Source organism: Rhineura floridana, chromosome 18 (genome assembly GCF_030035675.1).
Source record: "Rhineura floridana isolate rRhiFlo1 chromosome 18, rRhiFlo1.hap2, whole genome shotgun sequence".
NCBI lineage: Eukaryota > Metazoa > Chordata > Lepidosauria > Squamata > Rhineuridae > Rhineura > Rhineura floridana.
The window spans coordinates 18,378,543-18,401,047 of NC_084497.1; the positions used below are offsets into that span (position 1 = coordinate 18,378,543).

Below are 22,505 nucleotides of genomic sequence, written 5' to 3' on the forward strand. Positions count from 1 at the left end.
ATGGCTGAAAGACTGCTTTTTATTTAATTATTTGAAAGATCTATCCTCTGTTTTTTTTAAAAAAAATAAAAAACACAGCCCAAGGCAGCTAACGGCATCACTATTAAAAACAATAAAACATTTACAATTCAGTTGCAAAGCCTAAGTGGCATAAAACAGCAAGATACAATCATAATCCATAAAAGTATAGTCTTGAAGAGGAGCAGCAGAAAACCAAGCACTTAGCACTTCCATTGCATAAAACCATATTGGATAGTTACTTAAAACACATTTTAAAACCTGTGGTCCTCTGGATGTTGTTGGACTCCCAGGTTGCATCTTGGACTCTCCAAGTGGAGAGAGAATTCGTTTGATTTCCTGTTCATTTGTAAGATCAATAGGATGTTTGTGTGCCTTTGCTTCTTGCAGATACTTATCAAGTAGTTAGGAAACAGTCACTGAAACTTGGCTTTTTATAAACCCAGTTCAGTGGCTTTTAAACTGTCCAGGAGAATGGGGAAGCATGCATGAATCTCTTCTTCCACCCTTTTTTTATTTTTGTTATTAAAGTCAAGTCTTGCCAGTCTCTCTGAGCTGGGCTGACTTTCCAGTATACATCGTTGATGAGCTTGGCTCTGAAGGCACATAACAACAACAACACCGGCTACTAGATCATTTTACTTCTAAATCGACACACCATAAAGAATACATGGTCCTTGTTAGATCAGACCAACATACATCTAATCCCGCATTCTGGGCGAGCAGGCAGATTTCCCAAGGAGCTTCGCAACCAGGCCAGGAAGGCAAGAACTCTCTCCTGTTCTTTGTTCTCAGCATTCAGAGGTAATACTGCCTCTTAAAAGAAGGTGGCTCTGGACGTGGGCATCGTCAGGCTCGTGAAGAATGGAAGAGTTGTTTGCAGTTTGTGAAGAATAAGGAATTTCAGTTTAGTATCTAGTGCAGAACTTCATCCCATGTGGTGGATTTCCTGAGAGTCCTTTTTTTAAAAACAAAACAAAACACAAGTTCCCAGTCTTCATGGTTGCAGAGCTTGAAAAACATGCAAGACATCAGCTAAAAAAAGTTGTCCTTATCGCTTGTGCTGCCCCATTATGCATCTGGCCTCAATCTCATACAAATACAGTAGGTAAATTAGGAAATAAATGATTTTGTTGTTACATCTCTTTCCCCACTACCACCAAGGGATGGAGAAGAATAGGCCTAAGAGTCAACCTTCCCACTCCAGATCGCAACTTCCTGTCAGCCCAGCCACAGGAGTGGGTGGGATCAGGTCTCTTTAATCTCCCAGGAATCATCCAGTGACATGTTCCCTTCCTTCCTCAAACTCCATATGGAGCCAGTCATATAAAACACCCGTGTTTTGAAAGCGAGACGATTATTGAGTACTCTTGTTTCTCTTCCCTCCTCTTTGGCGCAACCTTCCAAGGTCTATTACCCAAACTTGGGATGGATGTGTGTTGATGCCACGGATCCGGAGAAGGGGAACTGGCTGCGTTATGTGAACTGGGCTCGTTCAGGAAAGGAGCAGAACCTCTTCCCTTTGGAGATCAACAGAACCATTTACTACAAAACCTTAAAGGTAGCAATGCCTCCATGCTGCTCTTAATTATCTTTATACATATATATTTCTTTCTTAAACAAAAAAATTGCTACGTTCTCTTTGCTGCTCTGCAAAATCTGCCACTTACAGGAGAAGCAACATAGCCCCGTGGCAGATCAGTTACTTTGCATGAAGAAGGCTTCGAGTTCAGTCTCCCAAGTTAAAAGGTTTTCTGGTAAAGAGTTCAGCCTGAGCCCTAGGGAGAAAATGGTGTGTTAGGCTAGAGCAGCCTTTCCCAACCAGTGTGCCTCCAGATGTTGTTGGACAATTGCCATCTTTCCTGACCATTGGCAATGCTGGCTGAGGCTGATGGGAGTTGTGGTCCAACAACATCTGGAGGCACACTGGTTGGGAAAGGCTGATCTAGACCTAAATATATAAGTCCACAGCAACAAGAAAGTTAACAGGCAGTAAAGTCCCAACTGCTGGTGCAGGTCTTACTGCATTCCTCAGCCATTTCAGTCTGAGCCACGGGAGTCTGCTAGGAGAGACACCTGCACCAGTGGTCTTCAACTCTTGGGGCCCCAGATGATGTTGGCCTACAACTCCGATCATCCCTTGAGAAACTTGATGTGAACTCCCGCCATCCCCAGCCTGCTTTGCCGGTGCTCAGGGATGATGGAAGTTGTAATCCAACAACATTCGAGGCCCCACTCTGAATTGTCTCTATGAGGAAGCATGGAGGGTACATAAACGCTTTGGAGTCTGCTTGAAAGGAAGCTGTTATTCCAGGAAGGTGGCACTGAGTGAGTGTTCTGTTGGCCTGTGAAACGTTCCATTTGGCTATGGAAGCTTAGCCATGGTGCTGAGGCTTCCTTAGCCCAGTGAAGCGCTGCAGCCCTGTCTTTCCAGTGCTCGGGAGAGGGGGGGAAAGGGAGAGGGGAAAGCAAAAGATCCTGGGACAAACCAAAGAGCTGGTGGCATGTGAGCCCAAGGGGGCAAGTGATCAGATTTGGAGGGGTGGGTGCTCACTCTTCAGTTTGCTAACCCACTGAACATTTCAAATGCTGTGAGCCGGTGTGGTGTTGTGGTTAACGTCTTGGACTAGGACACAGGAGACTAGAGTTCAAGTCCCCACTCAGCCATGAAGCTCCCTGGGTGACCTTGTGCCAGTCACTGCCTCTCAGCCTAACCTACCTCACAAGGTAGGGCCGTGCACTATACACCACTTGGGCAGAAAGTACAGAAGGGTAGGTCTCCGCCCCGAGGAGCACGAAACAGTTCAAGCTATTTTATGCGCTCAGACTTTTAACATAGCAGATGTGGTGCTGTAGTTTATTGAATCTGATCCTGTTTCTTCTGTGTTGTTTTATTTGGTTCATTTTGCTGTTGGCGTTTTGTCCTGCTGGTGTTTAGTGTTGCTGTTTATCATAGTTTCTTTTAATATTATTGATCTCTTATTTAATATTATTCTGTTTTTAATCAGAAGAGGTCTGTGCATGCCCATCTCTAGACAGATAGATACAGTAGCATCAGCTATAGAATGTGTTTAGCTTTCTCTGACAGCTCTAAACGTTTCGTGACCTTCTGCTTTAGTCACAGTTTGAACAACAAACAAGTTTGTGATCCCTTTGCGTTAATCTAAGATAATCAGCTGTATCCCTATTAATGCTAATATGTTTTCCCCAGAAGAGTTATATATCTTCAGCCTTTTTATGTTTCTCTATCATACCTATGCAATTATAATAACGCTTTTATTAATCCTTGAAAATTTCATCACCGTTTCAGAGCAACTCGCAATACATTACCAGGAGGCTATAACAAAATTGAATTATTCACTTATTTATGTATTATTCTTGGGGGGGGGCAGGAGTCAAATGACACTTAGCCCCCTTGCTCTGCTGTCTACTAAAAAAAAACTGGTGAGGTTTGAAATTCAATTTATGTATAGGCAGAAGACCACCTCTACCTTTTCAGAGGAGCAATGTCAGGAAACACACAATATCATTTGTTTAATACCATTGAGGGGACCTTGTATTTAGGATCTGTTATTTGTGCTAAATCATGATGGTTGTAAAGTGCTCTGCAAATACAGTAATACTATTTTTAGAATTAATTTTGATCCAATAAAAGAACATAAGAAGAGTCCTGCTTTATCAGGCCAAAGGCCCATCTAGTCCACCATCTTGTTCTCACAGTGGCCAGTCAGATGCCCTGTCAAGGGAAGCCCACAAGCAGGGCCTGAATGAAGCTGCAGCACTCTCCATACTTGTTTTTAGCTTATATAAGAGAATTGCAGCACAGAAAACAGTCCAGTGGCTGATGTTAGGTATCCAAGTTACATGTTTGTTTGTTTACAGAAGATCAGTGGTTTTACATTTAAGAACTCTCCGGTGAATGCTCTCTGGGCCCAGTAAAGTGAAACCCTATATGTACTTTCTTGAGATTAAGACCCATTGGACACAGTGTGGCTTACTTCTCAGTAGGCCTGCTTAGGTTTGCACTGTTCAAAGTATTTCTGGCTGTCTTTCTAGACTGATGCCCTCACCAATCGACATCCTGCAGACAAGCTACTGCTGAAAAATAGTCACAACAGAATAGACGTGTGCAGATTCGAAAGAGAAGCTGATCTGAAGACAAGAAGCCATTTATGATATTCTTTAAAGGCTGCAGCCTTGGCTTCTTATTGCAATACGCAGTTCCCACGGTATCACTCGGTGCATCAGAATATGTCAGTATGACCCAGGCAACTCACTTGGGTTTATATACCTGCCCAGCCATGAACCTGCTTGGTGGCCTTGAGGCGATGGTGTCAATCTGCGTTAAAAGACAGTGTGACGATGAATGAGGTGAGGATTGTCAAGCACTCTTTTCTGTGCAGCAGTTCTCTTATATAAGCTAAAAACAAGCGGGCAGTGTGTTGCACCTAGATCCTGCTTGCGGGCTTCCCTTTGGGCCATTTGCTTGACCACTGTGACAACAGCACGCTAGAGTAGATGAGCCGGGCCCCTGTGGCCTGAACCAATGTCTGTATTCCTAGTTGCGTGGTAGCTGAGCGTATTCTGCTCCACCAAGCGGGGAACGCCACGTGGCAGGGGCTGTTCTTGTTAACAGAAAGGTTAGTAGGTCCAAAGACAAACATTGGTGGGGGTGGCTGTCCTTGGTTAGTGTCCCTCTTTCCCCATCCAGAGTTTGGTAGCTTTCTGTGACATTCTTTTTAATTACCTTATTGTAAATATGTATGCTATATAGAAATATAATCCACACTAAAGATCAAAAATCAGTGCACAAGTTTTATTAATAATTCACAGACCTTCATATTCCAGATTTTATGTATGATGGGTTGTATCCAACTATGTTTTACTCAGCATGTCTGTTGATTTAAATGGGTCTGCTTTGAGTAGACCTCCTCTAGACCAAGAGATTAGACTGCTAGCAGGGGCACCCAAGGCAGAATGGTCAAAGCTGAGACACCAGACTAAGATGCATCCAGACTCAGAGGAAGGCAATGGTAAAACACCTCTGAATACCTTTTACCATGAAAACCTATGAATGGACTATCCAAAATGCAACACAGGATAGTGCTGGAAGATGAGACCCCCAGGTCAGATGGCACTCATCGAGCTACTGGGGAAGAACAATGGACAAGTTTGAGTAGCGCTGTGACTAATGGCGCAGACTGGAGGCTGATGCTCACAGTTGCGAAAGGAGAGTCCGGAGTTCTACAATGTACACAATAGCAACATGGAATGTGAGAATCATGAACCAGGGAAAGTTAGAAATTGTCAAGCAAGAAATGGAATGTGTCAACATTACAATACTTGGCGTGAGTGAATTAAAATGGATGGGAATGGGACACTTTCAGTCAGGCAACTACAAAATATTTTATGCAGGAAATGAGAAATTAAGAAGAAACGGGGTTGCTCTAATAGTGAGAAGCGATGTAGCAAAAGCAGTTAGGAGCTATAACGCAAGGTCTGAGCGAGTGATATCAATGAGACTTAACGGGAAACCTATTAACATAACCATCATCCAAGTCTACACTCCAACAGCAAACACAGAAGGAGAGGAAATGGAGAGATTTATGCAGAAATACAGGAAGAAATTGATCACACACCAAAACAGGATGCTCTGATAACCATGGAGGACTGGAATGCAAAGGTAGGGAACAGAGAAGAACTAGAAAATGTGGGGAAATGGGGCTTAGGAGATAGAAATGAAGCAGGAGAAAGACTTATTGAATTCTGTGAAGCCAATAATTTGTTTCTTGCAAGCACATTTTTTGTGCAACCTTAAAGAAGATTGTACACGTGAACATCATCAAATGGTCAATTTAGGAATCAAATTGGTTATATAATTGGAAGCAGAAGATGGAGAAGTTCCATACTTTCTCCGAAAACAAGGCCAGGAGCGGACTGCAGTACAGATAATGAACGGTTAATATCGAAAATCAGAATAAAGCTAAAGAAGAACAACAATCATAATGCCAAAATACAATCTAAATAACATCCCAGAAGAATATAAAGATCAAATAAGGAACAGAGTTGAGGCTGTAAACCTAGCTGATAGAGAACCAGAAGAACTATGGAGTGAAGTCAAAGACATTACCTGTATCAGGGAAAAGTGCAAAAAGACAGTGCCACTAGCTAAAAAGAAGGAAAGACCTCAATGGTCAACATAAAATAAAAGGAAGATGGGAGCAATACACTGAAAAATTATATAAAAGAGATGCAAGGATGACAAATTCATTCACGGAGGAACTGTATGATGAAGAACCAGAAATTTTAGAATGTGAGGTAGAAGCTGCTCCGAAAATACATAGAAGAAACAAATCACCAGGAATAGACGGCATACCAATAGAGTTGTTACAAGTTACTGAGACTGAATCTGTCCAAATTTTGACAAAAATTTGTCAAGAAATATGGAAAAGAAAACAATGGGTACCAGAGAACATATTGCGTACATACGTTGGATAATGGAACGGACCAGGGAATTTCAGAAGAAAATCATCCTGTGCTTTATAGATTACAGCAAAGCCTTTGACTGTGTAGATCATGAAAAACTATGGAATGCTTTAAAAGAAATGGGGGTGCCACAGCATCTGATTGTCCTGATGCGCAACCTATACGCTGCACAAGAGGCTACTGTAAGGACAGAATGTGGAGAAAACGATTGGTTCCCAATTGGAAAGGGTGTGAGACGGGTGAATTTATCACCCTATTTGCTTAATCTATCATACAGAAAGCAGGATTGGACCAAGATGAAGGAGGTGTGAAAATTGGAAGGAGAAATATCAATAATTTAAGATATGCAGACGATAACATACTACTAGCAGAAACTAGTAATGATCTGAAACAAATGCTGATGAAAGTTAAAGAGGAAAGTACAAAAGCAGGACTACAGCTGAACATCAAGTAGACTAAAGTAATGACAACAGAAGATTTAAGTAACAAAAGTTGACAATGAGGACTTTGAACTTGTCAAAGATTATCAATACCTTGGCACAGTCATCAACCAAAATGGAGATAATAGTCAAGAAATCAGAAGAAGGCTAGGACTGGGGAGGGCAGCTATGAGAGAACTAGAAAAGGTCCTCAAATGCAAAGATGTATCACAGAACACCAAAGTCAGGATCATTCAGACCATGGTATTCCCAATCTGTGTGTACAAATGTGAAAGTTGGACAGTGAAAAAAGGCGGATAAGAGAAGAATCAACTCATTTGAAATGCAGTATTGGAGGAGAGGTTTGTGGGTACCATGGACCATGAAAAAGACAAATAATTGGGTGTTAGAACAAATGAAACCAGAGCTATCATTAGAAGCTAATATGATGAAACTGAGGATATCATACTTTGGACACATAATGAGAAGACATGATTCACTAGGAAAGACCATAATGCTGGGGAAAACAGAAGGGAGTAGAAAAAGAGGAAGGCCAAACAAGAGATGGGTTGATTTCATAAAGGAAGCCACAGAGCTGAACTTACAAGATCTGAACAGGGTGGTTTACAACAGATTTTGTTGTTGGTCACTGATTCATAGGGTCACCATAAAGTTGTAATTGACTTGAAGGCACAGAACACACTTTGAGTAGAATTAACATTGGATACAACCCCATTATTTAGCCATGACCATGATTTCAATGGGTCTAGCATTGGATACAACCCAATGTATGTAATTTCCATACAAGGTGAGGATGTGGAGAGGAGTCAAAGATTAATGTGCTTGGGTACAGAATCATATGACCAGCTGGAAATGGTTCATGTATATAAAAGAGGGCAATTGCAACATGTATTCCATTATGTGATAAGAGGTTGGAGTAGTGGATTTTCTGCATTGGCATGGGGTTGGACTGGATGACCTTTTGTGGTTCCTTACATCCTTTGATTCTGTGATCTCCTTTCATATCACAATTAATCCTCCCCTCTGGAATGTTTGTTAAAAGGCAGAGGGATATAGATAAAAAATATATTTTATTAACAAGGCAGTTTGTGCATTTCAAAGAAATGCCACAAGACTTACAAAACAAAAATGGTCAAAAGTTATAAATGTATCAGACCAGCCAGTTACAAGTCTCAAGGCAGTTTGAAGGCTGTGGCAAAGAGGTCAGTGAAATTGACAAGGCAGTCTTCATTTATTCTTGTCTGTAATCAGTTACAGCTCCTGGGGGGGGGTGTCCTGTTTTGTCCTTAGTGAGCTTGTCCACACTGGAGTTTACTGTGTGTTTGAAGCTGCATAATCCACATAATGTTACCTTCAAACAACACCAGTCTTGATGCTTTTCTGCTGTAAGTTTGGGCTTACCCGATACAGGGATAATCTGATAAATTGGGCTCCAAAGTGCTGCACTTAGGATCACAGACTATTTGTTTTGATGTTTTTGGATGTGTGGATCAGCTGTCACTTTCTGCTACTCCCCTTTCCACGCCCGCTACTTCCTCAGTGCTTTCATTTCTTTTCTGGCCATGCTAGTAACTATTTCTGGCGTGCTCCTTAATGGAGGAGTATAGATTCTTTGTTATCCCTCAGATTTGCATAAAACCAGAAAAGTGCAAAAGTGTGGGGTGAGAATGAGGTGTGGCCACAGCTGTTTGTGCACTTGCCCTGTCAGTACTTCATCAGTGTGATGGAATCAACAAATCAGAAGGCAGGAACAAGCTGCCTACTGATGCGAAGGGGAAAGACTTAAAGTTGTTCCTCACGTACAAATTCAAATACGTGCAGGCGTGGTCTACTCTGGTCTAATTCTAAGGGGGGGAAAGAGGATTAACAGCTAAATAATGCTCAGATATGGACAAACTATGTTCATTTACCTGCCTGTGAGACTCTTGCAACCATTTTCCAAACCATCCTTCAAATCATAGTGGATTCTTCTCGTTGTGATTTCCTAACTATGGGAAAGCAAAGTAGCATTTTGGAAAACACCTCCCAGCAGCCCCAGCAGCCGTGGCCATGCTGGCTGAGGCTCATGGGAACTGTAGTCCAAACATTCTGGAGGGTGCCAGGTTAGAGAAGGCTGATGTGGACATAGTGCTAGTCCTACTCAGAGTACGCCCATTGAAGTTAATAGCCGTGACTAACTTAGGCCCATTAATTTCAATGGGTCTGTTCTGAATAAGACTTAGGTGGATGCAATCCTGTGTTTTCAAATCCCTTCTGTGCTTGTAGATTATTATTTGACGTTTGAGCCACTTTGTTCTGACTTAAATGAAAAAAAAGTATGTTTCCTTTCAAAGATGTTGAAATAGTTGATACTGCTTGTGTTAATTTTTTCTACTTTTCCTCCTTGCCCTTTGAGATGTCCCTATCAGAATGAGCTGATATCAGTTTGGGAGGGTTTTTTTTTTTCCCTCTCTGACAATTAAACCATCTGACATTTGGTTAAAGCTCTTCTTGCCGAATTAGACATCAAACGAGTGACTTTGTTTTTTAAATAAAATCTGCAAGTCATGCTAATGCACTTGGATCAGCTTATACGTGTATTATATGTGGTCCTCCTTCCAGCAGAGGGGTTTGGCACAGCTGGCTTTTCCTTTCTCTCCCTGTGTCTCTCTTCTTTCCCTCTCTCCGTCTCTTTTTCTCTGTTGGCGCTGCAGTACAGCAGAATCCGCTTGCACAAGCCGAGAAGGTTTAAAGAGTCCTTCCTGTTTGGCCAGGCGCAGGCAGGCAGTTAGGAAATCTGTTCTTAGTGCAGAGTACAGCTGTTTGTGATCCGCACGGCAAGCTCCACGCCCTCTGGCCCTGAGCCTGCCTTTCTCTCCCTCTCTCTCTCTCTTATTAACAACCTTCTGTTTGATTGGTGTCCTGTTTTGTCTCGTTTCATTCCTCCAGCCAATTGAGCCAGGCGAGGAGCTCTTGGTGTGGTACAATGGGGAAGATAACCCGGAGATAGCAGCTGCTATCGAAGAAGAGAGAATCAGCAATCGAAGCAAGAGGAACTCTCCAAAAGCCAAGAAAGGTTAGAAGTTTTGTGTGCGCTCTCCCCCCTCCCCAATCTCTCCATGGAGGAAAAATCCAAGAAGGGGGGGACGTCTTGGAGAGTGGCGTGATGGAACTGCAAACTTTTTGTCCCCGCTCTCTCTCCCTTCTCCCAGTTCCTGCATGTAGGATTTAAGAATCACTTCTAACATTTTCTCAGTCAGGAGTGTCATGCCAACAAGCACGTCTCTGTCTGACCTTTTCCCAAGCTCTTGTGCTTGCCTGCTCAATTTAAACAGTTCCCAGACGTCCAGTTAAAGGGATTTTTCTCGCTTTCTTTCTCTGCCCCCCACCCCGCCCGGCCGCTTCCCCTCTTCTTAGGTCACAGAGTAGGAATGTCACATCAGTTTCCTTTCTAGTGCCGGGGTGGGTGGGTGGGGAAGGGGGGGTGACAGTTCTTTCTCTACCATGGTCTGTACTTTTCAAACTAGAAGTTAGTTAGAACTTGGGGAAGAGCTGGTGATTCAACCTGTTTTTAGAGTTTGATGTACTGTCACTTTTAGCGTACATGTTAGGAAAACAAAGTGATCCTTGTTTTAAGATTGTGTTTTAGTTGTCTCTGTTCCTTATAGTGTGTTGTGTCAGCAGATGGGTTCTGCAAATGATTTCAAAAGATTAAAAAGCCCTGCGTCTTTTTTAAAAAAGAAGAAGTCTGCAAACAGTTTATATTATTTGCTGATAGTTTTAACTGTCATGAGTTCAGGTAGCAGATGACATTTCGGCATATGGAGGATTCCAACTGTTGAATTTGGGCAGGTTGTGTTTAGGATTTTATTACAGTGTGGTGTTGAAATTTGGGCAATGACTCATCAAGACACAGCATTTGCATTTATTCTTTAATTGTGACAGTACTTTTTTCAGTCCCGCACTAGGCCTGTTTTTGTTTTTAAATTTAAATTTCTCATTGTGGGTGGGGCTGTCTTTGAAATTAATGGGAAGGAAATGATAGGTCCGTATCCTAAGACGGAAATGAAAAAGAGGGCTCTGTGTGTACACAGTAAGGACATATTTTTGTTTATCATGAATCAAAGAAATTATTTTGATAGAAATAATAACGGCAGGTGAGAAGGAAGAAACTCTAGTTATTTGGGGTTTTGGGGGGATTGTAAGGAAAGCAAATGTTTCAGAATTATCTTGAATGAAAAATATGTTGGTTTTATATAGTGGTCAAAATACTTTATTTATTATTACATTTCTATCCCACCTTTCCTCCAAGGAGCTCAAGGTGACATACAAACATGGTTTTTCCCCCTCCCCATTTTATCCTTACAACAACCCTGTGGGGTAGGTTAGGCTGAGAGGGAGTGACTGGCCCAAGGTCACCAAGTGAGCTTCATGGTCTAGTGGGGTCCCAGTCCAACACTCTAACCACTACACCACACTGGATCTGGACGTTCCTATAGGTTTTCCTATACTAAAATCAGATTTCACTGATAAGATGGTGATTTTAAGTTAGAGCCTTTGGGTCAAAATTGTGCGCACTGGACAATGATAGGGGGATATAAGGGCAGGATATAAATTTAATAAATAAATAAATTTTATATTTCTTAATGTACTGTTCAGAACAATGTGTTGTATCTTAGTAAATGTTCCTCAGCTTGAAATTAGCCATTGAAACTAATGAACCTAAATTAGTCATATTCATTCATTTCAGTGGGTCTACTCTTGAGTCGGACTGACATTGGACGCAACCCAAGCAGTTTTTTGGTTTCTGATTATTATTTTTTTACTTTAGAAAATATACATTCAGGCTTCATATAGATAGCCGTCCTAACTAGAAAGCCCTTGTTGTTAATCTGCTGTAGTAGCATAGCAATAATAAAGTCGAACTGGGTCCACATTTCAGGAGCAATAATCTTACAGAGCGACTGAATGCCTCTAGGTACGTCACATTAGTCATTGAGGAAGGGCAAAGTGAATCCAGCCAAATTGGCCAATGAATCATAGAATAGCGTAAGGCAGAGGTAGTCAACCCTCCAGATGCTGTGGATTCCAGTGCCTGTCATCACTCATCATTGGTCATGTTGGCTGGGACTGATCGGAGCTGGAGTCCGCAATACGGTTGAGAGTACCATGTCGGCTACCCCAGTCTAAAAACTGAAACGGAGGCTTCTGTCTTACGTGCGCTTACTTGGAAACAATCCCATTGGTCAAAGTGAGTACATTCCATGCTGCATGTTGCAAGCCTGGGAATTACACTACCCTCATTAGTTCTGCAGTCGTCTGAACTAAGGGGGGGGGGATAGGAACATAAGAAAAGCCTTACTTGGGTCAGGCAAAGGTCCCTCCAAGCCGGAATCCTGTTCTCACAGTGGCCAACCAACTACCTGAATGGGAAGCCCGCAAGCGGGAACTGAGCGCAACTGCTCTCTCCTCGCTTGTGATTCCTAGCAACTGGTGTTCAGAAGCATACTGCCTGCAACAGTGAAAGGAGAACATACCCATCGTGGCTAGTAGCCATTGATATCTTTCATAAATCCTGTGAGTCCCTGTGGAACGCTTCCCCGGTCATTGTTTAAGACAGTTTCCAGAGATGGGAAGAGCCCAGTGGTCAGGTGCTCTCAGCTGAACTGATGAACGGGGTGGGGGCTTGCTGTCTTCACCTTGCCAGGTGGAATGTTCACCACAAGAGGCATTTTTAGGGAGGGGAGGGTCCAAATGGCACTTGGTCCCAGCTGAGCTGATTCAGCTAGCTTGAATGTGAAAATCCGAAGGCTGCAGTCCTCGGGGTCAAAACAGTACTACTAAGTACCCCACGATGAAACTTGAGGTTATCGTACTTTGGACACATAATGAGAAGACCTGATTCACTAGAAAAGACAATAATGCTGGGGAAAACAGAAGGGATTAGAAAAAGAGGAAGGCCAAACAAGAGATGGATTGATTCCATAAAGGAAGCCATAGCCCTGAACTTACAAGATCTGAACAGGGTGGTTCATGACAGATGCTCTTGGAGGTCACTGATTCATAGGGTCGCTATAAGTCATAATCAGCTTGAAGGCACATAACAACAAAAATCACTAGAAGCTAAAATGATGAAACTGAGATTATCATACTTCGGACACATAATGAGAAGACAGGATTCACTAGAAAAGACGATAATGCTGGGAAAAACAGAAGGGAGTAGAAAAAGTGGAAGGCCAAACAAGAGATGGATTGATTCCATCAAGGAAGCCACAGACCTGAACTGACAAGATCTGAACAGGGTGGTTCACGACAGATGCTCTTGGAGGTTGCTAGTTCATAGGGTCGCCATAAGTCGTAGTCGACTTGAAGGCACATAACAACAACAAAGTACCCCACAGGGTGGTGCTACAGAGTCTCTCTCTCTCTCTCTCTCTCTCTCTCTCTCTCTCTCTCTCTCTCTCTCTCTCTCTCCAATTTCAAATATGTTTTATTGTTGTCAAGCAATAACAGAAAGTAAGATTCAGCTCACCTAGTTGCTCGGTTGCTACAACCATGTTAAGCAAATGCAGTTCCAGCCAAAACATTGCAGAATGTCCTTCCATAATGACAAGGGTGGATGTGAATCTGGCTCTTGGCATGGCCCGTGAAGGGATTCCAGACCATGTCCAAAGAGCCGGGGTTTGTTTCTCATTCTCAAAACCAAAATTATTTGTGTGTTTGACTTCTCCAGCAACGTTAGGTGTCAACTTCTCTCTGGTAACTGAATCTGTGGCAGATGACCAAGCAAAGCACTATTTAATTTATTTTGTTTAAAAATATTTCTATCCCTCTCTTTGTTTAAAAAATACCAGAGCAGCTAATAAAATATTACAGTAAAATCCACATGTTAAAATTAAAGCCAGATAAGATTTAAACCACTGTAGCCAAATACTACATTATAACCGGGCTTGAAATTAATGGCCAGCAAATGCCTGAGTGGACAGGTGTGTTTTAAGCAGGTGCCAAAAACCCATCAGAGTTGGGGCTTGCCTTATTTCAGAGGGGCGGGAATTCCATGGGCTTGGTGCCATTGCGAAAAAAGTCCTCTCTTAGATTGCTGCACCGTGTGCCTGAACTGGGAGTGGCACAACCCAGAGCCTAACAATGAGGAATCTTGCTAAACTGACAGCCCTTTTATTCCCTTAGTGTACATGGTCTGTCTAGTGACCATTGCTTCCTTTACTTAAAAGATCAGCACAGCGCCCAGCTAACTTAGTGCTGGCAATCCCAGGGCTGCTTCTTGCAGATAATGATGCGTAACTGTCCGCACTTAGGTTTCCTGAAGATTCTTGCACACAAGTTTCCATCTAAGAGATGTGAAAATAAAGAAGGATTGGACACATTCACATGCTACTGTCAGGAACTGAAGGATCTGTCCATTTTGGTTCTTTCGGTTTCTCATTTTCATAAAATCATAGAACAGTAGAGTTGGAAGGGGCCTGTAAGGTCATCAAGGCCAACCCCCTGCTCAGTTGAGGAAGCCAAATTAAAGCATACCTGACAGGTCCAGCTGCCTCTTGAATGCCTCCAGTGTGGGAGAGCCCACCACCCTAGGTAATTTTTCCATTCTGGGCAGAGCAATCACGAGAGCCGGAAGGGAAGAGCCATCTCCCACAAATAGACCTACCGGGGAGTAAGCATTCCCGTACACCACCATTGCAATTATTTTCCTCCACCGACCCTTTTGCCAGTAGAATTTTCCTCTGGGGCGGGACCTGCGGGGGCGGGACCTGTAAGGGCACTCTGAGGGGGACTTGGATGCTGCTTAAGATCCCCCACCCCGAAGCCTCTCCTCTGCCATGCCCCCAGAACACCCTGTGTTCAGGACTACTGGCATCTTCCACCACCTTTCTGTCCACCAGGCTGGCTATCCTCGATGGACCCCCAGCTGAGCCCACAGAGTCCTGGTGGCTCTGTGGCTAAGCCGGGACGAGGGACTTCTGCCGGCAGACCCTGGCAGTTCCGGGAGCCTCCTGGCTCAGCTGGGGGTCCACCCCATCCAATCCCCCCAACCCTGCACAAATACTAGTTGGATTGCACCCTGAATTCAGTTCTCCACAATTTTGTAGCCATTTGCCCCCCCCCAAAATAAAATAAAATAAAATCCTCATGAACATTCTTCAGCATTTTAGTGTGAATTTCTCCGAATAAACACATCTTTGTATGCAGTTTTGACTGTTATACATTTCTGCAAGTAAATTATCCCAATATAATACATTTTTAATTTTTTTAGTTTCACCAAGATACTCATTTTTGCGCAGACACGCACCCGTATATGCATTTTTGTAAAGATTTGTTGTTTTGAGAACTGCCTTGCCAAATTTGTCGAAGTGTGAATTTTTAAGGATGTCTGTCTTGGTTCTCATGTTTTGGAAAGTGCAAGTTTGATAAATGTGGCTTTAAATGTGAACTGAATCAAATTTCTCTCCCATCCCCGGCCACAGTGAATGGTTTACTATCAACAGGCAGATTGCTTCTGCTAGGAAGCAGAAGCAACAAAGTACAATCCCTGGTTTAGCACTACATCCAAACCAGGGTTGGTGGGAGCCCCATTCCTTATTTTTGCTCCAAACAAACCCTGATCAGAAGCCAAGTTCAGAGCGATTGGAGTGAAACAAACCACAATCTCCCATTTGGATCTGCACACTGATGGTAAACCATTAAACATGCCTTACTGCAGCCCCCCCCCCAACCTGGTGCCAGGTGTTTTGGACAACAGCTCCCATCATCCCTAGCCATTGGTCATGCTGGCTGGGGCTGCTGGCAGCTGGAGTCCCAACAAATGTGGCCACTGTCCCGTACTGTTTGTGCAAGGCTAATGCACCCATAGACTTTCTGACTTTCTGTTGCTGTCTCTTCCTCAACCTACTCACCTGCGTTAGGTCCAAGTGGGGAATAACAGATCTGAACACAAATTCCTTCGTGGTGAGTTTGGCCTTTTGTGTCAACATTTGTTGGAGCTTTGGATAAATCCAGGGGCATTTTGAGGGAGGCTCGAGTGTCTCCCCTTCCAGTCGATTTATACATTTGATATATTTGTATCTCCCCACCTCTTCAAAAGTTGTTTTCAAGGCAGCTTGCAGATAAAAATGAAGATATAAAAGCAAGGCAATGGGCTAAAAAAAACCCCAAACAGCAACAAGACTGAAACTTGCAAACTAAATATTCCAGCTCAGATGCCAGTCTAAAAAGAGCATAATTTAAAAGGTGCAACGGTGAAACCACACAATACACTGAATTGTAAGACTTGGGCAAATCAGCGTTTTTAACTGAAAGCGCAGGAAGAGTCTTGGTGGGTCAGATGAAAGGCCCATCTAGTCCAGCTTCCTGTTCCCACAGTGGCCAACCAGAAGCCGCGATGGGAAGCCCACGAGAAGGGCATGGGTACAGTATGCTTTCCCCACCATTGTTCCCCAGTGCCTGGCATTCAGAGACCTGCTGTCTCTCATCCATGACTAGCCTGTGCCTACCGCCCATCTGCTGATTAGTGGTTGGGAACATCTCTTGATGCAGCAAAGGAACAATCAGGAGCCAAATTAAGCTCCCAGTATTTCCTTTGAAGCCCTGCCCTTTCCTGCCCCACACCTGATGACATGTATGACATCAGGTGTGGGGCAGGTTAGCGTGTTAGCCCACTGGGCAGAAGACCTCCATCCCTGGCTTTATATGTAAGCACACGTATCTTGAATTGGGCTTGGAAGCAAATGAGGACACAGTAGAATCCTTTAGAACTAATTTTAGCGTGGCTCCATTGAGGTAAAACCAGCCAGAATTCTTGCAGCTGGAGTCTGTGCTAGTTGAAGCTTCCGAACTGTTTACAAGAGCACCCCCCCCCCATGTAACCCATTACAGTAATCTAGCCTGGAGGTTATCAGAGCATGGATCACTCTGGCTAAGCTATCCTTGTCAAGGAAAGGCTATGTTAATGTTACAAACCTTTTGCCTGCTTTCACAAGTTTACCCAGAACATGAGTTTTCTCTCCACCCAAAAGTTTACCAAAAAAAAGTACTATCATGTATTTCTACAATTTCACTTCTTCACACAACACAGTGGATTTACAGGATTTGTTTGTGATGATAGCCTCTAGCTTGGCTGGATTTAAAATGGGATTAGATGCAGAGGTCTATCAGTGGCTGTTGTTGACGGTGGCTATTGGTCACCTTCCATGTTCCTGAGCATGAATATAAATTGGGATGGGTTTTGCCTTCATGCTCATAGCAAACTCATAAGTGCAGGGTCCCTTCATAATAATCACACCACACCCCCTCGCAACAACAACCCCTTCCCCGGTTTCCCTTGCTCTCCCTGTCATCTCACGACTCCACACTCCACTACAACAGATGTCCCTAGGAGCCAATCAGAATGAAAGGAGCGGCTTTGTGTTAGCTACCTAGAAGAGTCTGCTCAGTGGCTGATTCACCTTCTTTCACTACATTGGTTCTAATCAGCATGAAAGGAGAAGGCTGTGAGGCGTCCTTCCCTGGCTCTCCCTATCAGGTTCCTACCTGCTCGTTGTGGTTATTGCCTGTCTCTAGGCACCACCAGGGACTCCACCAGTCCGGACCGCTCTCTCTTATGATTTCTCTCCCCGCTCTAGCACAGATCTCAACAGATCCCCCTGCTAGGCAACCACCAGTAACGTCCCAATACTAGTATTCCCAGAGACTCTGAATACTGGTATTGTTATTCTCTTCACCGCTGCCACCATTTGTTACAGTTCCCCTTCAGCCTTGGTCATTACCTTACCCTCCCTTCTGGTCTGTGAAACCCCAGCCAAGGATCAGGCCTTTGGTAAACCAAATTAAGTATTTATACAGATAACAAAGCTAACAAGATTTCTTCTTAAGGCACATAAGCATATGGTTTTACTCAATACTAATCCGAACTCCACCTCCCTCCTGGTAAACAACTCTCCAACCCCACCAAGCAATCCACCCTTTCTCTTCTCCCCCCAGATTCCACAATTCACCACCTCACATTCCCCCAGATTTACCTGTCATCCTTTCATTTATACTGTCAGCCATTTTAAACATTCAGCCAATCATCAAGCATTCTATTGCCCATTCACTCCCCCTCCTCTTTCACTACTTACCATGTATACTCTAAACAACCAGCACTTACCATATATACACTAATATATAGAAACATCACAAAGGCCTCTTCTCAGTGGCTAACACACTCTCTTTTCATGCTGATTGGCTTTGGCTCGTACATCTGGCTGGGACCCTGCTCCCCAAAAAGTTACGGGTGTACAAGCCCCTGCATCCCTGGATGACTCCACCTCTGTTTGTAGATCACTTCCTTACGAGTCTGCCTTGACCCATAAAAATAATCCATGCAGAACCATGTTCTGGGAGACTCTCAGCTGATCCAGGGGAATTTATGTTAGGATTCTGGAGGGCATATCTCAAATTAAAATGCATGTCCTTTATCATTCAAGGGGACCGCAAGCTAAGGCCAGAGTGTCTATCTTACCCAGGTTTCATCCTTGAGTAGAGACAAAAGCCCACAAAAAGAGCCCTGCTGGATCAGGCCTAAGGCCCATCTACTCTGGCATCTGTTCTCACAGTGGCCAGCTAGAAGTCCATGGGATGCCCGCAAGCAGGATCTGATGCAACAACCCTCTCCTCCCTTGTGCTTCCCAGGAACTGGCATTCAGAGGAATGTTCCCTCTGAATTCAGAAGTAACTTACTGCCGTTATGGACGCTGTCAGAGGTTAGACCTCTTAGTTATGTGGGGGGGGAATGCCTTTATGCTGGCACTTGAGAGGACCCCCAACAAAGCCCCAGAGTTCCCCAAAGCTCTAAAGGGTCTATCCTGTTAGGATGGCTCTTTGCAGGGCAAACTTGAACAGAATGGGATTAGTTCTTCCTTACTCTCAGCCTTTTTTATTTTTTTTAAATATTCCCTTGTATATTAATAAAACAGGATGGATCAGAAAGGTCACAAGCAAATCAGGATGGACAAAAGTCCATAGTCCATACAATATAATGAATCAATTATAGTCCCAATCACAGTATTAAAGCAGGAAGTCAGAGCACTTGACGGGAGTGTGTGTTTCAGCCGTTAGTCACATAAACTATTAATCAAAAGGAGGATCTCTAACTGTGGTCCACAGACCACTGGTGGTCAATGAGCTACATTCACACGCTTGCAGAAACAATCGAGAATATCTGTATCTGGCTCTACGTTGTATTTTTGACCAGGGCCAGATTATCAAACAAGCTTTAAGGCCTTTGTTTGTGGCCCCTGGGGCAGTCTGCAACCTTCTCTCTAAAATGTAACCAGTTCAAGGGAATTTTCTTGGCAGCCCAGCCTATAGCCCATGATTTTCGTGCACATGCTGAAGAGGGGGAAAATATTGTTTTTTTCACATTAGAATGCAAGACTACGTTTATTAAAATTTGAGCCATGTATGCACTAAGTGAACTGCCAAGACCCCGAGCAATTTCCAAGTTTCCAAAAAGAAGTCTGAGAACTGCTTGTATTAGGAGATGCCCTTGTGTTAACAGTTAACAGTGTTTGGAAACAATTGCACAAAACATCAAATTTGTAAAATAGCATATTAATAATGATGTGCAATCCTTTTAAAAAGAGACAGGAGCTACATATATTTCATGAACTCCAATAAATGGAATACTTGCATGACTTACAATAATATTCTGCACACTTTTCACCTTTGTTTATTTAAATATGTGTGTGTGTGTGTGTGTTTCCAAACATTCTTCACTTTATTTCGTTTGATGCAGAAGATGGAAGAATCTGAGGCACACGAGTAGCAAAAGGAGTCTGAAATTCTTTTATTCAAGCTCCCTAGCCATCATGTCCAGGAGCAATGTGCTCAGTAGACTCCTAGGTTGGACCACATGAACGAGGATGTTCTGCATTTGCTGTCTTGATAGCGTTGATCATTGTATAATCTCATTGCCACCTTTGAATCTTGGCTGTAAAAGATTTTCAGGAGTGTGAATTGCCTGTAGCAGTATTGTTGAATATTCCATAAGAGGTCCCCCCTCAATCCATTTTTGCCATTTCAGACGGGGTGTGTGTAATGTGTCTTAATTTTTTTCTCCACTTCTCCCCACAAGCATTCATCTCTTTCCTCTCCCTTCACCCTTCATAGTTATTGAAACATTCCCCACCAAATAGCCCAATCTGACTGGTCATCCAAATGTGTGACAGTAATTAAACTGTTAATTAAACTGTTAAAACTATTTCCCTTTGAGAAAAACCAGCAACAACGTCCCTTTTATTTTCTTGTCTGTAAGAACCATAAATGGTTTGTTCCATCCTTTCCTTTTTCCTTAAAAAAATTAAAATTTTAAAAATCTGCCGACTCCTCCATTTGTCAACATCCATTTGATAGGCAGCACCTGCAAATGAATATGATGCTCCAGGTGGGTTTGTATCGGTTCCATCCTGAGTCAGAGAAGGAATGTATTATTTGGTTCTATGCCTCATGGCTGTCATAGCGCCCAAATGCCATGATCTCTTGGGGATTCCCAGCACAGAGGCCACATCTGTGTCTTGGTATCCCACTGCCGTTATATTTACTTATTTGTTTTGCTAAATTTACAAACGACTTTTCACCTCTTTAAAAAAAAAATGAGGGGGGTTCGAAGCAGCTCACAGTAAAATAAAAGGAAATAAAAGATAATTTAAAAGCAATCCTGCATTAAAAGGGGCGGGGGGGGGCAGGAAGTGAAACATGAGAACTGGCAACCTGAAACATACCAAAGGAAAGCTGTCCCAACCTGCTTCTGGAATGCCAGAAGGGACCGAACTGAGTGTGCAGCCTGTTGAAAGATGCCCCCCGGCTCTGCTGCCTCAGTTGAGCAGGTTCGTGCTTCTTGAAGGCCAGCCTAGCCTCTGATTGCTTGAAATGTAGCCTCTTAAACCGTGGGGAGAGCTCATGCAGGGAGGTTGTGAGGATGTGGGGAGCGCTCAGCCCAAGCACGTTGGCTCACTTGCTCAGCCGTGGTTCGTGGCCAGCCTTGCGTCCGAGGGCAACCAGATAGAAAACATGAATGCCCGGGAGAAAGCGAGGCAAGATCCCCTTCTCCTTCCGTCTTGCTTCCCGTTTGCTCGGAGCATTTTCAACATTCTATGCAGTCTCCACTTGCAGCCTGCTGTCAAAGGCTCCAGAAGCATGCCAAGACTGACAGGGCTTCAGTCTTGGCATGAAAACCTAATCTACCACTTCCAAGAGCCTGCACAAATTATTTCGACTGCAGTCTCATTCTGACCTCCCTGCTCTGGGCGAGTTGTGTTGGCAGGTGACATCCTAATCGGGTGCAGTCATCTTGGTTGTAGGGTGCCCTGTAGAGCAGCAAACCAGATGCGTTCTACCTCTACGCTTTCTCTTCCCTCCCAACTGCATGACTGCGCAAGGTCCCCAGATTGGTTCAGGACCCAGATCCAAGTTGGACCAAGGCTTTCCAGAGCACCAGATCAGGTCCCAAATTGGATGCACAACCCTAGAGGAAACCCTCCATCTTTTATCTCGCCCCTTTAGCCTCTTGGCTGTTCTCTGTTCTTTTACTCTTTGTTGATGCAACATAATCTTGCTTGGTTCTACCTTTTTTCCCCCTGTCTCTTTCTGTCACTGTTCTCATTCCACTTCCCCTGTGGTTTCATTCCTATATATCTTTCTTGTTTAGACCAACTGGAGGATCCAGCCAGCGGTAGCGCGGGCATGTAGGACCCTTCGGTAACCTGATGGTAAGTGCACTCACTCGTGTGCTTCTATCAGGCTCCTAACAGGCTTTAGGTGCGGCTTTGCCAGCCACAAAACGTCTGGCAGACGGGAATTGCTAATCCATAGAGAGCAGGCGAGAGCATCTCCCTCTGCAGTTGCAACGCAGAAGTTGTAGGCCATGTCACAGTAACTGGCATAGAATGCTGACAACCCAGAGTTCCATTAGAGGTTTACAGAGTCCCTGTTCAAAGAGGCAGAAAACTTGAAAGCCTCGGGTGACTTGTTCTACTTTTGACGTATCTTGCTTATTTGTAACTCTCCATCGTATTAAAAACAGTAAGGTGAAATCATGTCCCAAAAGAGATCTTGCTAGCTGCTCCCCGTAACCAAAACCGTGATATGGAGAGGTTTCTTTTAAAAGCAGGAAGGCAAGCAGGTTAACAAAGAAGACAGAAGATGTAGGCCTGTCTACACATATCGCGGAAAGTTCTGGTAGAACACCAAGTGGCAAAATAGACTGCACGGCTTCGCATTGCAGGCGGGAAAGCCACATTTCTGCAGCTGCCCTCCATAGTCCAGCATCCGAGGCAGTATGCATGGTGGCTAGGGACAGGGCATTTGAGTTGTGGTGCCTTGAGTTGTGGGACATTGCATTCACCTTGAACATGCTTTTGTGGTATTCAGATGAAGTATTCAGATGCCGGCTGATGAAGTTGCTATTCAACCATGATTTAATGGGATTTTGTTTTGATCTTTCACTTGGATTTTTGCTTTCTGTTTCAATTTTAATGTTCATGTTAATTTTTGTAAGTGTTGTGTTCCCCACCACCAGATTTCCTA

At 43.6% G+C, this 22,505-nt stretch overlaps 1 protein-coding gene across 4 annotated transcripts in view; it reads left to right on the forward strand.

Annotated features, from left to right (window-relative positions):
* The window catches only part of PRDM2 (PR/SET domain 2), a 78,104-nt gene that overhangs the window by 38,539 nt on the left and 17,060 nt on the right, over positions 1-22,505 (forward strand). For 3 of the 4 annotated variants that reach the window (XM_061601220.1, XM_061601218.1, XM_061601219.1), the window contains exons 5-6: positions 1,427-1,579; positions 9,873-9,999. In XM_061601220.1, coding sequence (XP_061457204.1) covers positions 1,427-1,579; positions 9,873-9,999 — 280 coding nt within the window. Of the gene's footprint in view, positions 1-1,426; positions 1,580-4,081; positions 4,390-9,872; positions 10,000-22,505 lie in introns of those variants that run through there. The other variant, XM_061601222.1, reaches the window with a different exon arrangement.